Here is a 25544-nt window from a genome sequence, read left to right as displayed (position 1 = left end):
ATGGAGTGCAGAGTGTACAGTAATGAGAAAAAAATGAACTTTTTTGAATTTACCAAATGGCTGCAATGAAACAAAGAGTGAAAAATGTAAATTGGTCTGAATACTTTCCGTACCCACTGTATATGGGAAGACATAGGAAAGCTGTAATACGTGTAACCTATATCATGTTCAGCACCAGATTGATTCAGTATTATCTCTGCCTATAAGCACAAGCAGAGACTAGGTGGCAGCAATATCTGTGCCTACAGGATTGAGTATTTAATGGTATAGTATTTACTGCTTCTTCACCCTTCTGATGTGATTTCAACATTGTTTCCATTCCTGGTGCATGTGCTATCATAATAATGTTAATATATAATGGAAAAATATACAAGTGGAATATCACACACACAGTAAGCGCTTTGCCTGCATTTAATATTTTGTATGTGTTTTTTCTTTGGTTTTTTTTTATCAGACGGGTCACAAATGGTTAAATAACACGCGGCAACCTGCAAAGGAGACTCCGGTGGTGCTGTCTGTGGATACAGTGAGTGTCTAGAAATGATTAAGTAAATGCTAGAATCTGTATACACATGTAAATTAATTTTTTTCAGAATTTTTTTAATTTTTTGTTTAGAATTAGAGGTTATTTTTAGAATATTATTAAGGCCGTATAGTAATATTATAATATTTTATATGGAGAATATAATATATAAAAAGTACTAAAATACAGAATAAAAATAATGCAGCATAATCCTCTATGAGACGCCTCATTCCATTGTCCCCGCGGACGCTCCTCTATTTTGTCAGACATTGAATGCCCGGAGATCGCTGCAGATTTTAGTGAATTTTTACGCTTTTCCAAAAGTCGGGAGCGGCTGGCTGATTAAATTAATTCTTATTTAATAGCTTGACTTTCGTCTGGCTGCCTCGCCGTTGGTAGTAAACAGCGCCGTGATGTTGTAAAAAAAGAAAAATACAGCGCGATTGTAGAACCATTTACATATAAACCAGTTTCTAATCTGCATGTCAACAATTAACACTTTTTTTTGTTCCAGGAACGAAGTCTGTGAAGTTTGAACTCAGTGTGATATATACAATAGTATTTTACATTTTTGAAGGTTTTGGTTTTTTTTAGTATCAGGTGTCTATAGTGTTACTTTTATTATTTTCAGCTTGAAAGCCGCTTATCTTGGCTCAGGCAGCAAGTTCTTCCATTAATTAATGTGAAAAAAAAAAGTGTAACTTCTTAGCCGATGTAAAATATTTTTTAATGTAATATTATATTGTCTTCTGAAAAATAACACATGTAAATGTCTGCTGTGCAACAGCACTGGCACCGTCTTAACACACGTAAATGTCTGCTGTGCAACAGCACTGGCACCGTGTTAACACATGTAAATGTCTGCTGTGCAACAGCACTGGCACCGTGTTAACACACGTAAATGTTTGCTGTGCAACAGCACTGGCACCGTGTTAACACACACGTGAATGTCTGCTGTGCACCAGCACTGGCACCGTGTTAACACACACGTAAATGTCTGCTGTGCAACAGCACTGGCACCGTGTTAACACACACGTAAATGTCTGCTGTGCAACAGCACTGGCACCGTGTTAACACACACATAAATGTCTGCTGTGCAACAGCACTGGCGCACCGTGTTAACACACACGTAAATGTCTGCTGTGCACCAGTACTGGCACCATGTTAAAACACACGTAAGTTTCTGCTGTGCACCAGTACTGGCACCGTGTTAACACACACGTAAATGCCTGCTGTGAAACAGCACTGGCACCATGTTAACACACGTAAATGTCTGCTGTGCAGCAGCACTGGTGCACCGTGTTAACACACACGTAAATGTCTGCTGTGCACCAGTACTGGCACCGTGTTAACACACACGTAAATGTCTGCTGTGCACCAGTACTGGCGCACCGTGTTAACACACACGTAAATGTCTGCTGTGCAACAGCACTGGCACCGTGTTAACACACACGTAAATGTCTGCTGTGCAACAGCACTGGCACCGTGTTAACACACACATAAACGTCTGCTGTGCAACAGCACTGGCGCACCGTGTTAACACACACGTAAATGTCTGCTGTGCACCAGTACTGGCACCATGTTAAAACACACGTAAGTTTCTGCTGTGCACCAGTACTGGCACCGTGTTAACACACACGTAAATGCCTGCTGTGAAACAGCACTGGCACCATGTTAACACACGTAAATGTCTGCTGTGCAGCAGCACTGGTGCACCGTGTTAACACACAAGTAAATGTCTGCTGTGCACCAGTACTGGCACCGTGTTAACACACACGTAAATGTCTGCTGTGCACCAGTACTGGCACCGTGTTAACACACACGTAAATGTCTGCTGTGCACCAGTACTGGCGCACCGTGTTAACACACACGTAAATGTCTGCTGTGCACCAGTACCGGCACCGTGTTAACACACACATAAATGTCTGCTGTGCACCAGTACTGGCACCGTGTTAACACACACGTAAATGTCTGCTGTTCACCAGTACTGGCGCACCGTGTTAACACACACGTAAATGTCTGCTGTGCACCAGTACTGGCGCACCGTGTTAACACACACGTAAATGTCTGCTGTGCACCAGTACTGGCACCGTGTTAACACACAGGTAAATGTCTGCTGTGCAACAGCACTGGCACCGTGTTAACACACAGGTAAATGTCTGCTGTGCACCAGTACTGGCGCACCGTGTTAACACACATGTAAATGTCTGCTGTGCAACAGCACTGGCGCCCGTGTTAAAACACATGTAAATGTCTGCTGTGCAACAGCACTGGCACCGTGTTAACACACACGTAAATGTCTGCTGTGCAACAGCACTGGCACCGTGTTAACACACACATAAATGTCTGCTGTGCAACAGCACTGGCGCACCGTGTTAACACACACGTAAATGTCTGCTGTGCAACAGCACTGGCACCGTGTTAACACACACGTAAATGTCTGCTGTGCAACAGCACTGGCACTGTGTTGTGGTTCCTGCTTATAGTGGAAATCTCAAATGAATGGATGTGACTCAGAGAAAAAACTAAAAGTATATTCCCCCCCAAAAAATGCAAACTACATAGGGGATAGATTGCTGATCGCTGGGGAGCCGACCACTGGGACACCAAGTGATTCCGAAATCAGGGCTCTGAAACCTCGAGAATGAGGCTTGAATGGAGAAGAGGTGTGAACGCTTGTTATCTGCTGCATTCATTCTCAATGGGACTTTTGGTAATCGGCAGTCCCATAGACAATGAATGGAGCAGAGGTTGACCACACGCACTTTCGCACCTTTTAAGAAGGGGCAAAGTTCTATGGATTACATGGGGGGGGTGTCAGGTGCTTGGACCCCTAGCAATCATTGATTTATCCCTTATCCCTTCTCCTAAATATAAGGGATAACTATAGGTTGTAGGAAAAAAACCCTTTAAAGTAAATTCATTGTAATAAGTGACTGCTGCAACATTTCGAATATTATTTTGATTGTAGGTGGAAGGCATTCTCAGAGACAAGATCACTACACACTGGAAGGACTTCTATAAGGCGATCCAGTCATGTGACACCAAAGGATCTGGAATGATCAGCAGGGACCAGTTGAAAAAAATCCTTCAGTCATGTTGTCCTTCAGCGTCAGATGATCACTGTCAGATGTACGGTGTAGACTAATACATTTGGTATGATGATGGCCGGCTTCTCATATCTGACAATGTTCAGACCAGCCGTGGGTCTCCTGAACCAAACAGCCTGATGACCATAGAACAGGAGACCCACGGCCAACAGTGGACAGTAGACAGTTCAGACCCACAGCTTTATCACTTCTTTATTTTTTTTATATCTCTTTTTCATGACATTTAATGAGAAGCTCCACAAAAACAACAACCTAGTCTCTAGTTTTCTGATATTACATTCAGTTTTCCAATTTTGATACCTTTTGTACTTTTTAGGATTTTTGATCAATACAATTACGGCTCTTCTGACGGCGTGCCGATCATGCAGTTCCTGGGCGATTTGGGAGTGTGTGTCTCTTGCGCTGGTGACACCAATGGCGTAAGCACAGACATTTTTGAAAGAAACCAGTTCCAAGAAGAATTAAGGCAGGTTGACCATTCAGACAGGTAACTTAAGTCTTGCCCTTATCCCTAAAGTAAGTGCAACCATGATTCCCATTCAGTCAACTCATGAAGCTCCATAATCTCGTTTGTCTCTGTTGCACAATATTACTGTATTATTGCTTCACTTTACTCTCTCCCTGCTGAGTACAAGATGGATGGATGGATAATAGATTGATAATAGAAAGATAATAGATAGATAGATGATAGATAGATAGATAAAATAACTAGAGTATCTTGCCGAAAAAGAGGATTTCACGCTGTCTGTAAAAGTGACTTAACAACGTCCTGTGATTACAGCAGCCTCAACATTAATTAAAGTGGTTATATAAGTTTACTAACTCTGTAAAGGGAAGGAAGGTGGAGATAACTACCATTATCCAAGACTGATCTCAGTAACTCCAACTATGATATTTTTTGGCCGGATTTCCCCTTCTTAGTTTATTAATTCTATCCATGTCACAGTCTGAACTTCCTGACACGTATTTCACTTTATTTCAAGAATGAAAGAGATTGATAATCAGGCCAGCAACCTGATCAGGAAGATTACTGTGGAACAGGTGATTGACAAGTTAAAGGACTGCGTCATCAAACATGAGTTTTCCATAAAAGAAAGTTTTCTTGCCTGCAACAAACAACCAAATGGAAAAGTCACCAAAAATGATTTTAGAAAGGTAAGCTTAGCCTTGTGCCAGTGCACTGGTAACCCTGTAGTTGGAGAACCACTCTTTGAGTTTCCTCAAGTTATATGTATTTCTGAAAAGCGACAATAAATAAAAGTTTCTGGCCGGTTGTCTCTTAGTTTTCACCCACAGTACCGTAGTTTTTTCCAGCTATGTTGCAATATAAGAGTGGGTGTGAAGATTTTTTTTTTTTCAGAGGCAGTCTGCTATAAAAAAAAAAAAATACAGCTGGGTTCAAGAGGAGATGAACTTGGGGTGATAGGAAACAGATTTAGGGGCTGTTATAATAAGTAGGCTCAAGTTAGCGGCAGAAGCAGAGGGATGCAGTAAGGAGATCGACCAAGAGTGGTGGCATACACAAAAAGGCCCGTAGATGGTGATGGATGGTCAGATAGACTTCATTGGGACTTCCTGTGGCAGTGAAGGTTTCCAAATAACAGGATGATGTGTCCCCAGTGCTGGGAAGGTATTCTTCACCTTACACAGGTGTAAAGGTCGGGCTCTGGTGTCCTGGCCTCCCCTCACGGAAAGGTTGCAGTTACTAATCAGCATACTTGTGTCTCCTGGTCCAGCTCCCTCAGGGTCCTCCCTTTGCCATGGGAGACCGTTTTCTGGCAAGAACACATTAACTGAGACACAGTCCATCATGTCTTCAACAAGAACATCTTTACTGGGTTCAATACACGGCACTTCCAAAGTCTTCACAGCATTTACAACATACTTCACATTACAAGGTTCCTTCTCTTTCCCTGCACTGCTTCCACGGCTACACAGCACGGGCCCGGGTCGGACTGTCCCTGACAGTTTCTCAGTTTCCTCTCTGTTCAGCTCTGCTACGGTTAAGCATCCCTCAGTCTGTTTCGCCCCAGACACAAGATCATTAATAGCCAGAGTCAGTAGCCACTGAGGATGAGACCTGTTCTGATGTACTGCCTTCTGCACTGGCACCGCTTCTTCTCCCTCTGTACTCACTGCTTCTGTGGGTTCCCCTGGCCGTTTCACCCCGGTCTTAAGGGTATGTGCCCAGGCAATGAGTTGCCACATTCTGCTGTACTGTCCCACTAATGTACTGTACTAGTGCTGTGGATGGCTGAGCTTCTCTCTTAAAACATTACGGGTCTGCTGCCTTGTCCTGGGCCTATAGCCCATGTGGACTCTACGGGCGCCTCTGGCCCTCTGAACTATTCTAGAAGCTATCCCCTGACTTACCAAGCAGCAGCCCCTCCTACGAAATTAACCCTATGCTTACTTTGTCCAGTAACTGTAAATTTTGTGCACTAGGATGCCCCCCCAATCTAAGTGGCCAATTCCACACACTACACTTATCCTTTACTCATGTAATGTAAAACAATATTCATTTTAACAATAATGGTAATACACCAAGTGATGTAGCAGTACCAATTGATTAGACAGTTGTAATACACTATAAGTGTAGCAGTACCATAATATAATAATAATCTAATAATCTTTATTTTTATATAGCTCTAACATATTCCGCAGCGCTTTACAGTTTGCACACATTATCATCACTGTCCCCAATGGGGCTCACAATCTAAATTCCCTATCAGTATGTCATTGGAATAACATATATACAATACAGTCATATATTGAACGTCAGAACCTGTTAAGGAAGGAAAAGTAAAAGGGAACATCATCCTTCACCCACTTACATAGGCACTGTTTGTGATGAGACACAATGGTGTACGCTCTGTTGACTCTAGCTAGGAAGTTTTCACTGAGTGTTATTCGAGTTACTCTGGAAGACCATGCCCACTAGCGGGAGGAAATAAGTACACGAGTTGGGCTTTTAACTTGTGTCTCTGTCACACTTTGCAACCTTATAATGATCGTACTGTCAACGGAAGCTGTCCGTTCACAGGACGGTCTGCCTGCCTAGTCTGTCATTGTGCACGGCCATATAATCTCTTAACCGTTTGGAAGCAAACTTTTCAAAGATCATCAAAAATGTACCGTATATGGAATAAAAAAATAATCAGAGGCTAATTAGAGCCCTCTCCCACACCCCGTACAATCCTCATTGGCCTATCAAGCGTCAAATCCATTTAATTGTGAGATGTTACATAATAGCGATCACAGGTTGACTCGGGGCTCGCGCTGATGAAAAGGCTCATTCTGTTGTACTGCGAGACTTCTTAGCACAGTGTCAAGTTGTTAATGAGAGATTTCTCATTCTGTTAACACATCGCGTAGCCCCACGAGCCACAAATCACCCTCTTTATACACTTAGCAATTAACACTTACTGCAAAAAAAAAGAAAGAGAGAGGAAAAATTATACATCACGGTAGATAGAAAAGAGCGATCTGGCGCATAAGCTCCAATAACAGAAAAAAAAAAAAATAGATTTTCTCCCAATTAGTGATGAAATCATAGTTGGTATTTTAGAAGTAAAAGAAAAAATATTTTAAATTTCTCTTTTTGTTGTAAGTCAGTAAAAAAAAACTGCTTAAAACAATAGGGTTTGTATTGTTTGTGTGTATTTTGTGATTATTTAGATGGGGATACTGGCTATTAGTATGGAGACTTATTGTAAAGGCAATAAAGATATGCAAAGTACCTTATACTGGCTAGACCAGAGGCCTAGCTGTAGACCGCACTGTTTTGGAGATTTTGCCCCTCATCAGTGCAGAGGTTAGGTAGGAAAGCTGTAGAATAACCATTAAAATATCTCTAAGATACATGTAATTATAGGAAATGACTAAATATCATAATGTCTAATCACACTAACAACTTCAAAACATCAGCTCCATAGCACTTTTTTTTTTTAGTTAAAGACCTTGTCCAAGAGTTTGAAAAGTTAGACTAGCTTATTCGTTAATGATACTTACTTATTATACCCCCTGTTAATATGTATGATAGCCCAACAGCTCCCTATACACAGTTTAATGGCCCCACGAGTCCTCTGTAATTCAGACTGATGACCCCAAAGCCCCTATATAAAGTATGATGTCCACATAGTCTCCCTATATGCAGTATGATGTCCTCACAGCTCCCTATATACAGTACGCTGGACCCACAGGCCCCTATATACAGTATAATAACTCCACCACTCACTATATACTGTATAATTGCTCTAAAGCCTTCCTACATGTATAATGCCTCCTTAGCTCTAATCTTCTTGCCTGTTGTCCGGCCTTGTTGCTTGGAGATCCTCTCCAGCCAGAATAGGCAGCACCAGGCACGCTGCTTGACGTCATTCAGTAGATGCGGCTACCCAGAATATGTTGTGCGACCTCCTCTACTAGTCTGTGATATGGCCTGGTCAGTCTAGGATGCTGCCTAGATCATCTATGTCCTCCATCCTCATACTCACCATCCTATTTGGAGCTGTAAGACAGTTGACTGCAGCAGGAGCCTCCCCCCACTTCCCTATCCATTTTAGGACAAGAGATCACTAAGCTCCACCCCCTTAGTTAAAGAGACAGCACTTTAGCCAACCATCTTCTCAAAGATGGACGTATTGAGGAGAATAACCCCACTTTTCTCTGTTGGATTTCTACAAGGATCATGCAGAAAGTGCTGCAGACTAAAACCAGAGAAACAATCTAATTTTCCTAGGTTTATCAGTACGGCCCCATGCCATGCAACCATTTAATTTCAGTAGTTGGTTTGGTGGGTCCAGCCGAAAGACCAGGGCAAACTGTTAAATCTGGTAGATCCCTTTAAATTTTAGGGGCAGGTATGAAACCTTTTATTATAATTTTATTTTAGTGTAACATATAAAAAAAATAGGTATTTCTTGAAAATATATTTATTTTTAGATCCCCCGCTAGGTATTAGATTTGCATATTTACCTGCGCGGAGCATAAGCCCATACATATGTGCGCCCTCATTTAAATTATTTATGACTGCATTAACAACTTAGAAAGATTTGTTGTCTTAAAGAAAATAAAGAATAAAAACAAAAAAAACAACCACATTCCCCTGCTGTCAAGCACGGGAGAAATGAAAATGTTCATTTTGGATGGCTGCTGTCATTCAACCAGTTAAGTCTCCCGAAATAATTCATTACATCTCATCTGTCAAGTCCTCGTTATGTAAGATGCTTCTTCTTCCCGGGAGAAGGGAGATATTTTACCCACGAGACCCAAATGAAACTTTTGAAAGGGGAAAAAAAAAATTAATAATAAAGTTACGGAATTTTTTTGTGGTTCCCTGTGGCGGTAATTTTTTTTTTTTCCCCCCAGCTCCTCGGAGAGCGCGTTCCATTCATTAACACGCTTTATATCATATATCTCTTCTCTGTAAATTCCTCAGCTCTCCTGTCTGTTATCGGGCAATTTGCACCTTCGTAAATTGGCACATCCGCAGCCGCTACATGTATCTGAATGTGTACGTCTCCTTTTCTGCAGGTTCTGCAAGATCACGAGCTGCATCTAGATGAGGAGCAATTTAATGCCTTAACTAAAAAATTGGGATTTACAAAGGAAGGCCTCAGTTATCTGGACTTTGTGTCATTATTCGAAGGTATGGTTCCTTTAAATAGCAGCGCTGCGATAATAGAAAAGATGATGCGTCTATGGCATATAGTAAAAAAAAAAAAAGTAAATCTCTTAATATTACAGTAAGGTTGAGAAATGGTAAAATATAATCACATAAATATCATATATTATTTTAGTTATGTCTAAAGACACATCATTTTCTATCAAACTTCTTTATGAGAAGGCAGACACAGTTTATTACCATCTCTGCCTTCCTGATCGCATTTATACGGTATAGGAAGCACTGACAGTGCTTCCTCCTCTGGACCCAGTGAAATCTGATAACTGCGTGCAGGGAGGGAGTAAGAATTGCTGGGTCCTAGGTCAAAGAGGCTACATTTCTCCTGTAACTGGGGATAATATACCAGCCCCAGTTACAGGGAAAATCAGGCAAAAATAAAATGAAATGTTGAAAATGCCTCCCAAATGTCTTTTATGACTTTAATTAATTAATTAATGAAAAGCAGGAAGAAAAAAGCTGTTACTAGCCTTTCCCCATTGAAAAAAATGGGAAAAATTAACTCTTTTTCTTTTTTTTCTGATGGTAGAAAAAAACAAAACAGAAAACAAAATAAAAATTAGGCCCCCACGCATCATAATAAAAAGATGCAAAAATTATTTGACTATCCGAAAGAGAAAAATATCTACAGCTCTTAAAACCAAATGTATGAAAAAATTTGAAAATGTGCCTGGCCAGGAATGGGGGAGAAATGGCCCGGTCCTGAACTGATTAATGTGCCTTTCTTCACCAACTATGTCATTTCTCTGCACAGCTAAATTAATATACATGATATTTTTTATGATTACACGTTAACATTTCCAACCCTTATCAGCCTGTTTTCCTCTGATAGCGTCGCTGTAAATGATGTGGGAAAATATGTGTCTTGGAGAGAACACCACATAAATCTTATCATATTAAAACTGTCTTTACAGTGGTTGCACCACCAATACATCACATATTCACTGTTAGATTTTAATGTTTGCCATTTACGTGCTGTTAAAAAATGATTGAATGAAGAGTAATTATTTGCATAGTGTGGCGCCACCTGGTGTTCAGTGTACACAACAATGAGCACGTCCATGGAATAAAAAGTGAGTACTAGCGGACACACATGCCCAGTCACTCTCCCTACCTAGCTTCTGGCCTGCTTTGTTTGGAAAGGAGCAGAGTTTGTGTGCTGATGCACAGTCTCTGCTCCTTTCCTGACAAGCAGGCAAGAATAGCAGTATAGCTGAGAAGATTCTTAGTAAATCTTATATTGTCAGCTGCCAGATGGCGAAGGAGACTGATTCAGCTCAGTGGCCACACCTCCAAAATGAAAAACAAGAATTTATTTTTAAAAAAAATTATGCTAGAAATACTCTATATTACTGTAATAGTTTATTATTCAGAATATATTTTATGTTTAGTTCCATCGGGGGATGGACCAGGGGAGAAGTTACAGAATAGGCCCAACCATCGAGTGAATCAGGCAAAGTGTCATTACATGACCGCGGAAGACTGTCTCGGCCAGATGCTGGATAAACTGAGAGAAGGGTATGGGGTAAGTACGGATGCATATTACGGGAGACTAACGTAGTCCGTACAAATACAGACTGTCGGCCCCATGTACTCCAATACCTCCTCACCAATCTGATTTTTTAATCTTTAGGACACATACAGCGCCTTTTATAAAATGGACAGCAACCGGGACGGCCTCATTACAATGCATGACTTCCGTCACCTACTGGACAGCTTCATGTTCCTCATCAGTCAGAAGGAATTTGAGCGTCTCCTCCACCTCCTCGGACTGAATCTGATGTCCACCCTAAACTATACCGAGTTCCTTAACTTACTACAAAGGCAGGAGAAAGAGGACTACCCGCCATGGCTCACCTCACTCTACAGGTACCTACAGTATATCTATATGCCTATTTATAACACCTAAACAAATGATAATTGACCCCACTGTGGTAGGGCCGTTTTCCTGGGCTACGTTTAGGTCACACACTTTCTATGTCTAGATACCAGGAGAAATGTTTAAAAGACCCTTAAATTCACATTAAAAAAATGTGATGGCACTACTGAGATTCTGATCATGTCCCCTACAGATGTATAATGTTCAACCAAAATGAGTAGAAACCACAGACAACAATGACTAAACATATACAGACACCCACCAGATCGGACCCATAAAGAAATTCAGACTCCCTAAATAAATATAGGACTCACACCAAAAATAAAGGTCTCTGTCTCTCTACAGGAAGTTGGGTGCGAGTCTCTGTCTCTGTATAGGAAGTTGGAGGCGGGTCTCTGTCTCTCGGCAGGAAGTTGTGGGCGAGTCTCTGTGTCTGTACAGGACATTGGGGGCAAGTCCAGCATGGGTGGGTTTTCGTCTCTGCAGTGTCATGATCTCAGTGCGGGTTTGACTCGCACACATGGGGTTAATGTCTGGAACCAGTGCTGATGACTGGCATTTCTGGGGTTAAAGGTTGTGATCCCAGTGCAGGCTTACCTGCACACCTGGGGCTATGATTGTGGCCTCTCCCTGGTTCTGGGGGAGGCTTCTTATAGCCTCAGGACGCTCCCATCCCCGTCAGTTATATTTTCGCCCTTGGCATTGTGTGGTGACCTCTGAGTGTGTTTGTGCTGTGTTCTGGTTGCTTGATTCTCTGTGTACGACTCGGTCTGTTCTCTGGATATTGCTTTGGATTCTGCTTGGTACCTTCTATGTCTGTTTGGTTTTGACTTCTGCTTGGCCCTGACTATCCGTTCTGTCTCATCCCTGGTACTTTACTGATATCTGTGTATGACCTCCGTTTTGCCTGACTGAGTATTTCTGTATAGTGTCCTGCCATCTCTGAAAGCAGGACGCTAAGCCCCGCCCCCTTGCAGTCACATGACCGTAGGTCTTGTGACTGCTTGCTAAACTTCAGCGTCCACAGGTCCTGTGTATCTGTACTTTCCGGCTGTACCTGACCCCGGACCCCCCTACAGTGCGGGTGAGTCCCTGCTCAGCGGAGAATGCACACCGGCGCTGACAGGATCCTGACATGCAGGAAGCGTGTGTGGGTTTTCATCTCTGCAGGAAGCGTGGGTGGGTTTTGTCTCTGCACGAAGCGTGGGTGGGTTTTCATCTCTGCATGAAGTGTGGGTGGATTTTCGTCTCTACAGGAAGCGTGGGTGGATTTTCGTCTCTACAGGAAGTGTGGGTGGATTTTTGTCTGCAAGAAGTGTGGGTGGGTTTTCATCTGTGCAGGATATGTGGGTGGGTTTTCAACTCTGTAAGAAGGGGTAGTGGGTTTTCGTCTCTGCAGGAAATCTGGATGGGGTTTCATCATTGTAGGAAGTGGGAGTAGGTTTTCATCTCTGCAGGAAGTGTGGGTGAACTTTTTTTTATATGAAGTTCGGGCAGGTCTTTGTTTCTCTACAGGAAGTTTTGGAGGGTCTTTGAAGGGTCTTTGTCTCTATCGGAAGTTGAGGTGAGTCTGTACATGAATGGGGTTAGTCTGACTCTCTACAAGAAGTGTGGGTGGGAGTTAAGCTCCCTACAGGAAGTGTGGGTGAGTCTTTGCCTCTAAACAGGAAGTGGGGACTGTTTTTTGTCTCTACAGAAAGAGTGGGCATGACTTTGTCTCTACAGAAAGTGGGTGTGAGGTTTGTTTCTCTTGTGGGAGCAGGTCTTTATCTTTAAATGAAGTTCAGGTAGATCTTTGTCTATGTATGGAAAGTTTGGGAGGGTCTTTATCTCTACAGAAAGTTGATGTGGGTTTTTGTCTCTACATGAAGTTCAGGGGGTGTCTTTGTCTCTCTACAGGAAGTGGGGGCGGGTCTTCCCATCTCTACAGGAAATGGAGGCTGGTTTTTGTCACTCATCTCCTGTCATCACGCCTGTCACTCTTCATACTGACATAACAAAGAGACTTTCAGCTTACATCAGGCACGTTCATTGAACACAATCCATGCTGCTGTGATGGCTAAAGCTAATCCCAGCACCTATAGTACTGGCAGAAAGCTACTATAAAGCATAAAAATTGTTGAAGTTTCTGGACATATTAACCCAACTCTGATGTTTGGGTTATGAGTGCACCGAGACCATACTTTTCCTTTGGATTTTTGCTTTAAGCTCCTTCATCAGTTTCTCTCAGTAGTGCAGGCTATGGCTTTAGGCCTGTAACTTCAAGGGGTCATATCTCAGCTATCGCAGCTTAAAAGTAAGATATTAAAAAATGGTTTTCACATTTTCCGCGTCCACTAATAGGCCTTTTCTTACATTTCTTCTGGATGCTCTTCTACAGGGTAACCATTTTTAGTGGGAGACCATGCTCCAGAGTGGACAGATCTGGGGGGGGTTGATGATGTGCCACTAGATAACTCTTCCTGTCTGATAACATTATTTGCAGACTATAACATTACTTTGCAGGATAATTGCCGTTCATGCGACATATTGTAGCAGCAGCCCTGCCTCCAGCTCACACATGAATACATCTCCGTTAATTAATACCAGCTCTTTTCATTTCTCGAAGGCCCAAACAAAGCCAGGACTGCGCGGATCTGGCCTGTGAGCAGGCTCATTACTATCTCGTTACAAAGGCACAAGGCAGATGGCACGACTTAGCCAAGGTAAAAAAATGTGTGACTTAATTCATTAATCCAGTGCTTGTTCGCAGCGTCAGCAGCTCTGCGCAACACCTCATCCTTCCGGGATGCATCTATCAGCTGACGAAATGAAGGAATGACGCAGATTTATTCAAATGACACCCTAAAAGGACCCAAAACGCAGCTCATAAAGAGCTAAAGAGGTTCATTTATTTATTTACTTTTCAAGGATATTCATTACCCAAATACATTAGCTGATCGCTGAGATCGCACCGATCACTAGACCCAGAATCCTTTGCCCACTTCCTGTAGGAGGAGCTTAATGATCACAGCCATTCCAATCCTTGCTGATGAAAGCAGTCGAGCCCCATGCAAGGCTTTTTTTTTCTGGCAGCACATGCATACGAGGGCTTGTTTTCTTTGCGCCACGAGTTGTAGTTTTGAGCAACGCCATTAATTTTTTCAAGTAACGGGGAAAAACAAGGAAAAAAAATTCCAAATATGGTGTAATAGTGAAAAAAATAATGGAATTTCTCCATTTTTTTTTTTTTTAATTTGGGGAGGAGTTTTTACGGTTTGCTCATTATGCAGTGAAAATGAACCGGTGACATGATTCCACAGGTCAGTACAATAACGATGATGCATAGCTTTTTCTAATTTAAGTGGTGAAAAAAATGTGAAAATTTGACAAAATTTTGTAGAAAAAAATTGGTTTGTGTCAACATTTTTTGAGACTTGTAATTTTTTTATATTTTGTGCTACGACCCCCCAAAAAACATAAATCAAACATGTCATTAATATCAGATTGGTGGTGGTGCGATACCAAGCACCCTCACTGATCAGCTGTTCCAGGTGCAGGTGGTGGCAGGATATGATCAGTTGCGGAGCTGCAGAGTGCAGCTCCGTCAACTGTATAGCGGCTGCGGTGTGGGTACTTTGCTGCAGCCACTAATACAGGTGACAGAGCTGTTCTGCGCAGCTCCTTAACTGATCACACCAAGGACAGCTGGTCGCCGGGAGTGCCTGTTGTGTCACCCCCCCCCACCGACCTGATATTGATTATCTTTCCTAAAAATAGACCATCAATATAAGAGTATTGGACAATCCCTTTAAAAAAGAGCTCCTGGATCTGCTCCATACATGTGGATTCTACATAAGATGAACTACTACATATATTGTCGGGAAGAAGTTAATTGGAGATTAATTGGTCTCTCCATGCTTCTCCTCGCTAAAAAAAGACGAGAGCTTTGGAGCCCTGTTCTAGCCATCATGGGGGTTCCATCAGTGGGGGTTTCGGTGATGAGATATCACCTCTTAGATCCTATGGAAAAGTGATAAGTGTGGGCTGTGTGGATACCCCCTTTACTGTTCCCTTTCTGTAAGATGGACCACAATCCTCCAATACTTAATGAGTTTTAATTAGTGGATCAAAATTGCATTTTGGCGTTCAAGTCAAAAGATGCCATTGGAATCCACAGGTGGGCAAGTGACAGTACCAGGAAGGCCAAAGAGTTGGTGTTCTGTATTCAAGAAACAAAACACTGGTCCCTTGTCTGGGCACAGCTGTAGTGCCCATTATGGTGCCCAAACTTTTTACTATTTCATCAAGTTAGAAATAAATGTGAATATACTAAAAAATGCAGTTCATAAGACTTTAAATTATAATTAAAAATGGGAATTTATTAATGTATATCTTGGCCGTACTTCCCAAATTTCAAAACGGATAACTGCAATGTTTTATGCTAAGCCACACCCCTATTATCGCCTCATTTTTTGTTGTTGCGCCCACACTTAAATAGTGCCCCTAGTAAAGCCAGCTAGGGTTCCCGCACAGTGTAAGATGCCACTACATAGCATGATACCACTCTCCACAGTATAATTCCACAGTGTCCTACACACAGTATGATGCCGCTACTGTACTTCAGTCTAAGTACAGTGCCCATGCATACATTAGGCCCCCCCAGGACCCCACATTGCTACCCATACATTATAGTGCCTACCCACACACACTGATGCCAGTTACACAGAATGATGCCCCTGCAGTTTTACCAGCCTAGTATAGTGCTCTCACAGTGCCAAAATACACAATCATGCCTAATACACAGTATAATGTCCTCACAGATTAGTGTCCACACACATTGATGCCTTTCCCACTGTATGATGACCCCACAGTGTCGTCCACACAGTACAGTGCCCACACCCTTGATGCCCCCCACACAGTATGATGCCCCCACAGTGCCGTCCACACAGTACAGTGCCCACACCCTTGGTACCCCTTACACAGTATTACGCTCCCACAGTGTTGCCTACAGAGAATGATGCCCACACACAGTATAATGAACTCACAGCGTAGGTCCCACAGACACATTAATGCCTCCCACACAGTACGATACCCCCACAGTTCCCACACACAATGATGTCCCTCATTGTATGATGCCTCCACCGTGCTGTCTACACAGAATAATGCCCTCACAGTGCCTGTACACACACTGATGTCGCCCACACAGTATGAGGCTCCCACAGTGCCTCCCGCACAATACAGTACCCACACCCTTAATGCTCCCCCCACACATTATTAGTATGCTCCCACAGTCCCACTCACACAGAATGATGCCCAGACCCACACTGATGCCCCCCAAACTGCCGCCTACACAGTACAGTGTCATCACAGTACCCACACACACTGGTACCCCCTGCATACAGTATGATGCCCCCCATACATAGGATATGGCTTTCATGGCTCCCGTGGTGCTGACACTCGCATGACAGTAAGGCCATGTACAGAATATTTAGGTAAATAACAGAGATGCAATTCCACCTTCAACCTGAGGACAGGTGTGGCGCTGTTTTCTGGAAGAAAGCAGCCATGTATTATTCTAATCCTCAAACATGCTCCACCGATGCCCGCTAGGACTGGAGTCTTTCAGGACAGTCGCACCCGTATGACTCCATTTTTTGTCTTCTGTCTTGTAGCTGTTCTGCGAAATTGACAGTGACGGGAACGGCATCATTCAGAAGAAAGATTTGAGGAATGTTTTGTACAGGTTTTCTCTTCCTATTACAAAGAGTGAATTTGAAAAACTCTGGCAAAGGTGAGTGCCGTGGAATCCTGAGATATATGTAGCGGAAAAGTCCCGGATTAACAAAACGGATGCTGGATTATCAAATGTCCAACCGAACTCGAGTCAGGGGGCCGATGCCCACCTCTGATCACATTGCAGACCCTACAGTCCTTACTCGCTGGACAAAGCTCATTACCAGCACAGTACAGACAGATGTATGGAATATTACAGAATAGCCTTGTGCCGGTGTCACGTAGGGTGAAGCCTTCTCAGCGCCAATTACGCATGTCATACCGAAATAGAAAATCTTCTACATGAAAATTGTTTTTTTTTTTTGTTTTTTTAATAATGTATTTGCACGTTTCTGACGTAGCTAAGTGCTCACATTGGATGATTTTATTGCACTTATCATTCCTTACAATTGAAAATATTTCATTACTTCCAGTATATTAAAATTCCTTCTCTAATGTGAAACATTTAAAAAAAAAACTTCTGTTTCTGAATGCATTAAAAGTGCATTTTTCTTAAAAAGTCACTAAAAAGTGAAGAAATCAGTAAAACTATCAAGTACAAAATATTATTTTTATTAGTCTAAAAAATGTACACTGTTCAAAAGTTTTTGTTGTTTTTTTTTGTTTAACCAGTTCATGACGAGCTACATTTCATTTTTTTCATGATTAATAATTAAAATAATAAAAATATTGTTTGTTTATTTTCCTCACTCGTTTATTAAAATAATTTTTGAGACATTTTTCTAACTATTAACTAACGTGTTGAAGACAATATTTGAGACATTTTAATATAGTGCAGAAACACCATTTTTGGTTTTTCCTTTCGGTGCAAAGATGAACAGATTTTTGGCATTTCCAACTCTTGAACAGATCACGTAAAGTTGACTATGAGAAAAGCATGGAGATTGCAAATCGATCCCTACTACTTTCAAGGACTGTCCCTGAGCATTGTTAATGGACATTGCAAATAGCAGTTGAACTGGAAACTGGAGGCGTTTAAAATCAAAAAACAATTTCAGATGGAATGAGTGGAATTCTTGGAATCGGACCCCAACGCACGTTTCGGCGTTCAGCCTTCTTCCAACTCCCCAGAAGGCTGAACGCCGAAACGTGCGTTGGGGCTGGCACCATCACCCACAGGAGGTAAACTCTATTTATCAAAAGGCTCTTGAATGAGTTGAAAATAAAATACTATCAATACTTGGGTAATCGTTTAGTTAATTTGTGTTGCAAATCTGTAGTGTTGAATATATGATGTGAAATGTTTTAATGTGCAATATGATCATTATAATTTGTTATAACTAACCACAGTTGGTTACTATGCCCAGGCAACGCCGGGCTCTTCAGCTAATATATATATATATATATATATATATATATATATATATATATTCACACTTTATAATGGAGCTATGTGGGGCCTTTACTATGTGTAGGGGACTATCTGGAGGCTCATACTGTGTGTAGGTGGCTTTGTGGAAGGCTCATACTGTATATAAGGGGCTAAGTGGGGGCTCATGCTGCAGCTTATGCTGTATATAGGAGGCTATGTGAAGGCTGATACTGTATATATGACACTATGGAGGTTGACCCTGTATTTAGGGGCTATGTGGGGGCTAACGCTGTATTTAGAGGGCTATGTGGGTGCTTTCACTGTATTTGGAGGGCTTTGTGGAGGCTCATGCTATATGTTGGAGTCTGTGAGGGCTCATACTGTACATAGAGGTCTATGGGGGATCATTCTGTCTATAGAGGGCTATGGGGGGCTCAAGCTGTATTTAGGAGGCAATGTGGGAAGCTCACACTATATTTAGAAGGTAATGTTGAGGGCTTAGGCTAGTTTCACACTTGCTTTTTTTTGCAGCGCGTTTTTCCCGCAAAAAAACGCATTGAAAAAACGCATACAAAAGCATACAACTGCTGCGTTTTTTTCAAGCATTTTTATGAGCATGCATGAAAAAAACGCAGCGTTTTTATGCATTTGTATGCGTTTTTAGTGCGTTTTTTACCGCGTTTGCGGTTTTTTCCAACATTTTTAGGTGGCCCCTCACACTACCCAAACCATGACTTTACTAACCCTAACCCTGACCCTAACCCTGACCCTAACCCTTAACCAAATCATACTTAACCCAAACCCTAAACCCTAACTAACCCTAACCCTGACCCTAACCCTTAACAAAACCATACTTAACCCTGACCCTAACCCTAACCCTGACCCTAACCCTTAACCAAACCATACTTAACCCTAATCCTGACCCTAACCCTGACCCTAACCCTTAACAAAACCATACTTAACCCTAACCCTGACCCTAACCCTGACCCTAACCCTTAACCAAACCATACTTAACCCTAATCCTGACCCTAACCCTGACCCTAACCCTTAACAAAACCATACTTAACCCTAATCCTGACCCTAACCCTGACCCTAACCCTTAACAAAACCATACTTAACCCTGACCCTGACCCTAACCCTGACCCTAACCCTTAACCAAACCATACTTAACCCTAATCCTGACCCTAACCCTGACCCTAACCCTTAACAAAACCATACTTAACCCTAACCCTGACCCTAACCCTGACCCTAACCCTTAACCAAACCATACTTAACCCTAATCCTGACCCTAACCCTGACCCTAATCCTTAACAAAACCATACTTAACCCTAACCCTGACCCTAACCCTGACCCTAACCCTTAACAAAACCATACTTAACCCTAATCCTGACCCTAACCCTGACCCTAACCCTTAACCAAACCATACTTAACCCTAACCCTGACCCTAACCCTAACCCTGACCCTAACCCTTAACAAAACCATACTTAACCCTAATCCTGACCCTAACCCTGACCCTAACCCTTAACCAAACCATACTTAACCCTGACCCCAACCCTAACCCTAACCCTAAACCCCCTTAACTAACCCTAACTCTAACCCAAACCCCTAAATTCCATGGTTAAAAAAAAAAAACGCATATGCAAAAAAACGCATACATGAGCATGCCAGTGCGCACATATGCGCATCCATAGGCTATAATGGCCATTTTTAGCGCAAAACGTGCGCATATGTGCGCATGCGCTTTTTTGCAGGGCCAAAAAATGCAACATGCTGCGTCTGGAAAATACAAACGCACACCCCAAAAAAACGCAGCGCATGAAAATCGCATACATGCGCTTACAAGCGCGCAGGTATGCGCACCTATGTTAAATATAGGGGAAAAAATGCATGCGCACATGTGCGTTTTTTTCCAGCGCTAAAAAACGCAAATGTGAAACCAGCCTTACACTGTATTTAGGAGGTGACTAGACCCATTGAAGGGAAATCTTAATGGTTCAGCACTAGACATTGTGGACAATTGTAGCTTCAGCTTTGTGGGAACAGTTTGGGGAGGACCCTTTCCTGTTCCCTATGACTGTGCCCAGTGCACAAGGTCCATACAGATAAGGAGGGGGAGAACATGATCGACCGCACAGAGCCGGGACATCAGCAACATCCAACACCAGACTGTGATTCCGGCCTTTCCCCAACATAAGGGACTGACCCCACAAATTCTCTTCTGGATGAAGGGTGAAAAATTCCCACACATCTCTCAATAATCTTGTAGAAACCCTTCCCAGAAGAGCAGCAGCCGTTATATCTGCAGAGGGGACGACTCCATATTAATGTGTATGGATGTACTATGGGAGGTCAGAGAAGCTCCTGGAGGTGGAAAGTGATGGGGGCACATACTTTTGTGCATTTAGTCTAGAATAGCTTTGTGGCGGTGTCGCATAAGGCGAAGCCTTATCAGCCCCAATTAAACAGTTCATACCGAAAAAGAAAAATGTTCTAAATGAAAATTGATTTTATTAATACCATTTCTGACGTTTCTAAGTGCTCACATCGGAAGACTTTATTGTACTTATCATACTTTGCGCTAGAAAATATTTCTCTATTTCCAGTGTATTAAAATTCTTATACTGATGTGAAATATTTGAAAAGAAAAATTACATTCTTTTTTTTCCTACTTGAATGCATTAAAAAAAATGTTTTCCTGTAAATACCTGAGCTTTATTGTCACTTGTAATCAGTTATCGTAGGTTTTAGATCTTTTTTTGTCTTTTCATGTTCTAGAATGATGGAGAAAACTAAAATAGGCTCCACTTAAAGCACCATTTCTGGTCTAGTCATATATGGGAGATTGGCCAACTCTTCAGGGGAGTCCAGGTGGTCTCCCCTTTTTACATCTACTCCTTATTTATTTTCCTGGCACTGATAAGTTAATTCTCTTTGACATTGCCTCAATCAATCATTTCCAACCACCATCCTATCAGGCTCCTGACAGCGCCGGCGTGCAGCCTCCGCTGAGCAGGGACTCACCCGTACTGTAGGGGCCCCGGGGACAGGAATAGCTGGAAAGTACAGATGCACAGAACCTGAACGCTGAAACTTTAGCAAGCTGCACAGGACATACGGTCATGTGACAGCAAGGGGCGGGGCTTAGCGTCCTGCATGCAGAGATGGTAGAAACCTCAGAGTCGGGCATAACGGAGGTCATACACCGTACGGGCAAACAAAGTACAGAATCGTGAGTCAGAGAATAGTCAGGCGTAGCAGAGGGTCACACACGGGATGGAGGCAGAAGCACCAGAGGAGCGATCACAGGGAGGTCAGGACAAAGTCAGGGGTCATACACGGGACAGACACACAAGTACAAAATCAGAATCCAAGAGACGTAAACCGAGGCCAAACCAGATCATACACCAAACAATCGTACCAGGACAGGCGAGAGCACAAACGGAGCAGGGTCGGGCACACTCAAATTAGGAGTATAAACGACAGGGGAGGGTCCTCACCTGAAGCTATGAAAACCCTCCCCAGACCCAGAAGGAGGCTCTACCAATTAACCCCTACACCGCCTGCCCAGCATTCTGAATAAACCATGACACATCCTTAAAGAGATGGTCCAGAACTTATGTTTTGGTCAGCTATGCTTGGGATTGGTCATGAATATCAGATCAGTCTTGGTCCAACACCCAGAACCCACTCTGATCAGATGATTGAAGCTCCCACTGTGGCCGGAGGCGGTACAGCACAGCTCCATACGCTGTGTAGTGGTCATTCCCGGTACTGCACCTCAGCTACCTGTTTTTCCAGTATTTAGTGATCCACACACAGTGCCTCTAACAAACCTGGTGCCAAGTAGTATTAGTGACCCAAACAATAACTTATCAAGAAGATAATACTCCTGGCGCTGCAACCACTCAACTAAAAATATTGGAAATTGGAGGTGTGTAGATGCGAGCCAATAACAATAAATCCCCACCTGAAAAATTTTTGCCAACCACAGTCTCTCCATTGAGAGTGGCACTGAAGCCCGGTCTAGCTGGGACCCGTTGGTGATCGGTCTGCCTCTTCCAGTCTGTCGAAAACTAACCAAAGTCATTCCATTGCCAAGATGTCAAAAGATCTTGTGAACATTGTCATCCTAGATATGATCCCAAGGGTAAAGGCCATCTCACCCATCAAGAATTCCTCCAGGAACTAGGCGTGAACTTCGCCTCTGGAGACAGCGGTCCGAGCAAGCGCATCGTAGAAGACAACCACCAAGCTCTAGAGAAACATTACAGCTCCCAACAGAAGATCCTCCAAGATATGGACGAGTTTCATAAGCACCAAACCCGAACCCTCAACATGAAAGATGTAGAACAGCAGATCAAGTAAGACCTTGAACTTCTTTTTCATTGACCCATTGAACACCGATTGTGTCCCTTTACCAAAACATAGTCAAGATACCATTATATAATCAACATAAGCAGCGTAAAGTGCAGACTCTCAGCTCTAATTTGAGATATTCACATCCTAATTGGAGCAAGGGTTTAGGAATTACAGTTATTTTATATGCAAATGTTTCCTTTTAAACCCCCTTTACCCCCAAACCTGTTTTCACCTTCCTGACCAGGCAAAATTTTCCAATTCTGACCAATGTCACTTTATGAAAGCTTCAACATATCCCAGAGATTTTGAGATTGTTTTTTCATGACACATTGTACTTTATGAACACACACACAAAAGAGAGTGTAAGTACCATATAAAATTATTCCTGATCTTTATTCAATAAATATTTTTTTAAAAAGACAAAAAGTATACAAAAATTATATCAGAAGCTGCAAAACCAATTTTTAGTCGCAGGAGATTTAAGATTCTTGTTTTGCCCTGAAAAAAAAAAAAAACATCATGTCCATTGGACTGCAATACATGCAGGTAAAATACAAAGTGCTTTATAGTATAAGGTGCTGCTTATTAAAGTGCATATCCCAAATGGTTGTAATAAAGAGTTAAACTTACATAATAGGACAGGGTGTAGTAAAGGTACTCCTACCCCCCCACAACGCACGTTTCGTGTAGTCACTTCCTCTGGAGGCATGGTCACATATGGTAAATTCTGTGTTATCTACTGTGTATAGAGGTGTTATCAGTCATTGTACAGGAGGGGGAGGTGAGCTGTGACATCACCTATTGTGAATAGTGGATCCTGTGTTATCTACTGTATATAGAGATGTTATCAGTCATTGTACAGGAGGAGGGGGAGGTGAACTGTGACATTACCTATTGTGAATGATGGAAGCTGTGTTATCTACTGTACGTAGAAGTGTTACCTTTTAATTGTGATCCTGTCTGTGATGATAATGAGACTTCAGAAAGTTTTTTTATACAGCACAAGAAAAAAAAAAGAGCCCAATATGAGTATTTGTAAAAATTGCAAGATTTAATTGATATAAGAGTGATTTGACAGAAATGAAAAAAAAATTGGTAACAATTTTATAAAACACATTTAAATTTAAAATCTGATTTAAACGCTTTTCTGATGGCACGCTCCCTTTCTGATATAATCCTGATTCGCAGTGATACACTGGGCGTGACGTCAGCTAGTTTCTGTCTTTCTGATTTACATCTTTGTGTCCTCAGAGACAAATTCAGAGAATATTACCCCGATTTTGCTGCGGCATTCACTAAAATAGACAAAAACAAGGATGGATTGATCTCCGCGGACGACTTCCGGCTAATGCTCGAAGACATGAACTTTCATTTAGATGACGATCAATTCCTCAACCTGTTGTACAGGTAATGTGAGATAGGACCGGGGAGGAATTAATGGAGTTCTGGTCTCGGGATGGGTTGTCCCATCTCTCAGCTATCACCTATCCATCATCATAGGTGATGATTTGCTGATTGCTGGGGGTCTGACTTCTGAGAAACCCACCAATCTCTAGAGCAGGGCTCTAAGATTATCTGTTAGGATGGAGATGATTGCGACACCGCACCAATTCTTTGTCTATGGGGCTGCGGAGTACAGCGCCCGCCTATCTCCAGCATTGAATGCACTGCCCCTACAGGTCATATACTGCCCCCTACAAGCCATATAGTGCTCCCACAGACCAGACACTACCCCCACATGTCAAACACTGCCCCTACAGGTCATATACAGCCCCCACAAGCCATATAGTGCTCCCACAGACCAGGCACTGCCCCCACATGTCATACACCGTCCCCACAGGCAATACACTGCCGCCACAGGCCATACACTGCCGCCACAGGTCATACACTGCTCCCACAGGCCATACACTGCCCCCACAGGTCATACACTGCCCCCACAGGCCACACACTGCCCCCACAGGCCACACACTGCCCCCACAGGCCACACACTGCCCCCACAGGCCACACACTGCCCCCACAGGCCACACACTGCCCCCACAGGCTACACACTGCCCTCACAGGCCATACTCTGCCCCCACAGGCCATACATTGCCCCCACAGGCCACACCCTGCACGCACAGGCCACACACTGCCCCCACAGACCACACACTGCCCCCAGAGGCCACACACTGCCCCCACAGGACGTACTCTGCCCCCACAGGCCACACCCTGCACGCACAGGCCACACACTGCCCCCACAGGCCACACACTGCCCACCACAGACCACACGCTGTCCCCACAAGTCACACGCTGCCCCCACAGGTCACACGCTGCCTCCATAGGTCTTCTGCTGCCCCCCACTACACATTGCAAATCAGAAGGGGGTTACTTGTTACACCCCATCATTACAGTTCACTAGGAAGGACTTCTCCATATTTATATATTTTAGTCTTGTAAGTATCGAGGGCTAATTATGGCACCAATGCCTGGTATAATGCCAGGTAAATGAGAGCATTCAGTGTGTTCCTTTTATTGTATGCTTCTCACCATGGCCGCCCCGCTCCTCAGTTTTTGTAATATTGGCGAAACATAAAGGGGAGACCTGGCAGCTGACAGGAGCCCTCACAGGCAGCTGCCCGGGTATGGTGCCAACTCCTCCCTCATAGGCGGCAAATGTTTGGAGCTTGATTCGCGAGCACGTGCTCTCAGACCTCCGCACATCACAGCCTCATACAATGTACAAATATTAATCTACGTTAACACGGTCTTTCAGAATGATTTTGGCAATACCCCTCACACCCCTCTGACAAAGCTGACGGGGCGATGACTGTTTGTGTAATGTTGCTCGCTGATTATATGTGCGGCCCCAGAGGAGGACAGTGACTGGGAGACAGATAGGAGGTAAAGGCTGAAAAGGCACGAAA

General features: G+C 43.0%; 1 protein-coding gene across 3 annotated transcripts in view; it reads left to right on the top strand.

Annotated features, from left to right (window-relative positions):
- EFCAB6 (EF-hand calcium binding domain 6) overlaps positions 1 to 25544 on the top strand; it is a 158319-nt gene that overhangs the window by 113856 nt on the left and 18919 nt on the right. For 2 of the 3 annotated variants that reach the window (XM_073567730.1, XM_073567729.1), the window contains 11 exons: positions 455 to 526; positions 3495 to 3655; positions 3950 to 4120; positions 4617 to 4788; positions 9169 to 9283; positions 10708 to 10841; positions 10950 to 11185; positions 13804 to 13900; positions 16850 to 16968; positions 22416 to 22643; positions 23893 to 24048. In XM_073567730.1, the coding sequence (XP_073423831.1) occupies positions 455 to 526; positions 3495 to 3655; positions 3950 to 4120; positions 4617 to 4788; positions 9169 to 9283; positions 10708 to 10841; positions 10950 to 11185; positions 13804 to 13900; positions 16850 to 16968; positions 22416 to 22643; positions 23893 to 24048 (1661 nt within the window). The remainder of the gene's footprint in view (positions 1 to 454; positions 527 to 3494; positions 3656 to 3949; positions 4121 to 4616; positions 4789 to 9168; positions 9284 to 10707; positions 10842 to 10949; positions 11186 to 13803; positions 13901 to 16849; positions 16969 to 22415; positions 22644 to 23892; positions 24049 to 25544) is intronic. The other variant, XM_073567731.1, reaches the window with a different exon arrangement.

This window comes from Dendrobates tinctorius, unplaced genomic scaffold (assembly GCF_039654945.1).
Source record: "Dendrobates tinctorius isolate UK_male_01 unplaced genomic scaffold, ASM3965494v1 ptg000020l, whole genome shotgun sequence".
Lineage (NCBI taxonomy): Eukaryota > Metazoa > Chordata > Amphibia > Anura > Dendrobatidae > Dendrobates > Dendrobates tinctorius.
This window is presented reverse-complemented; position numbering and strand designations above follow the sequence as displayed.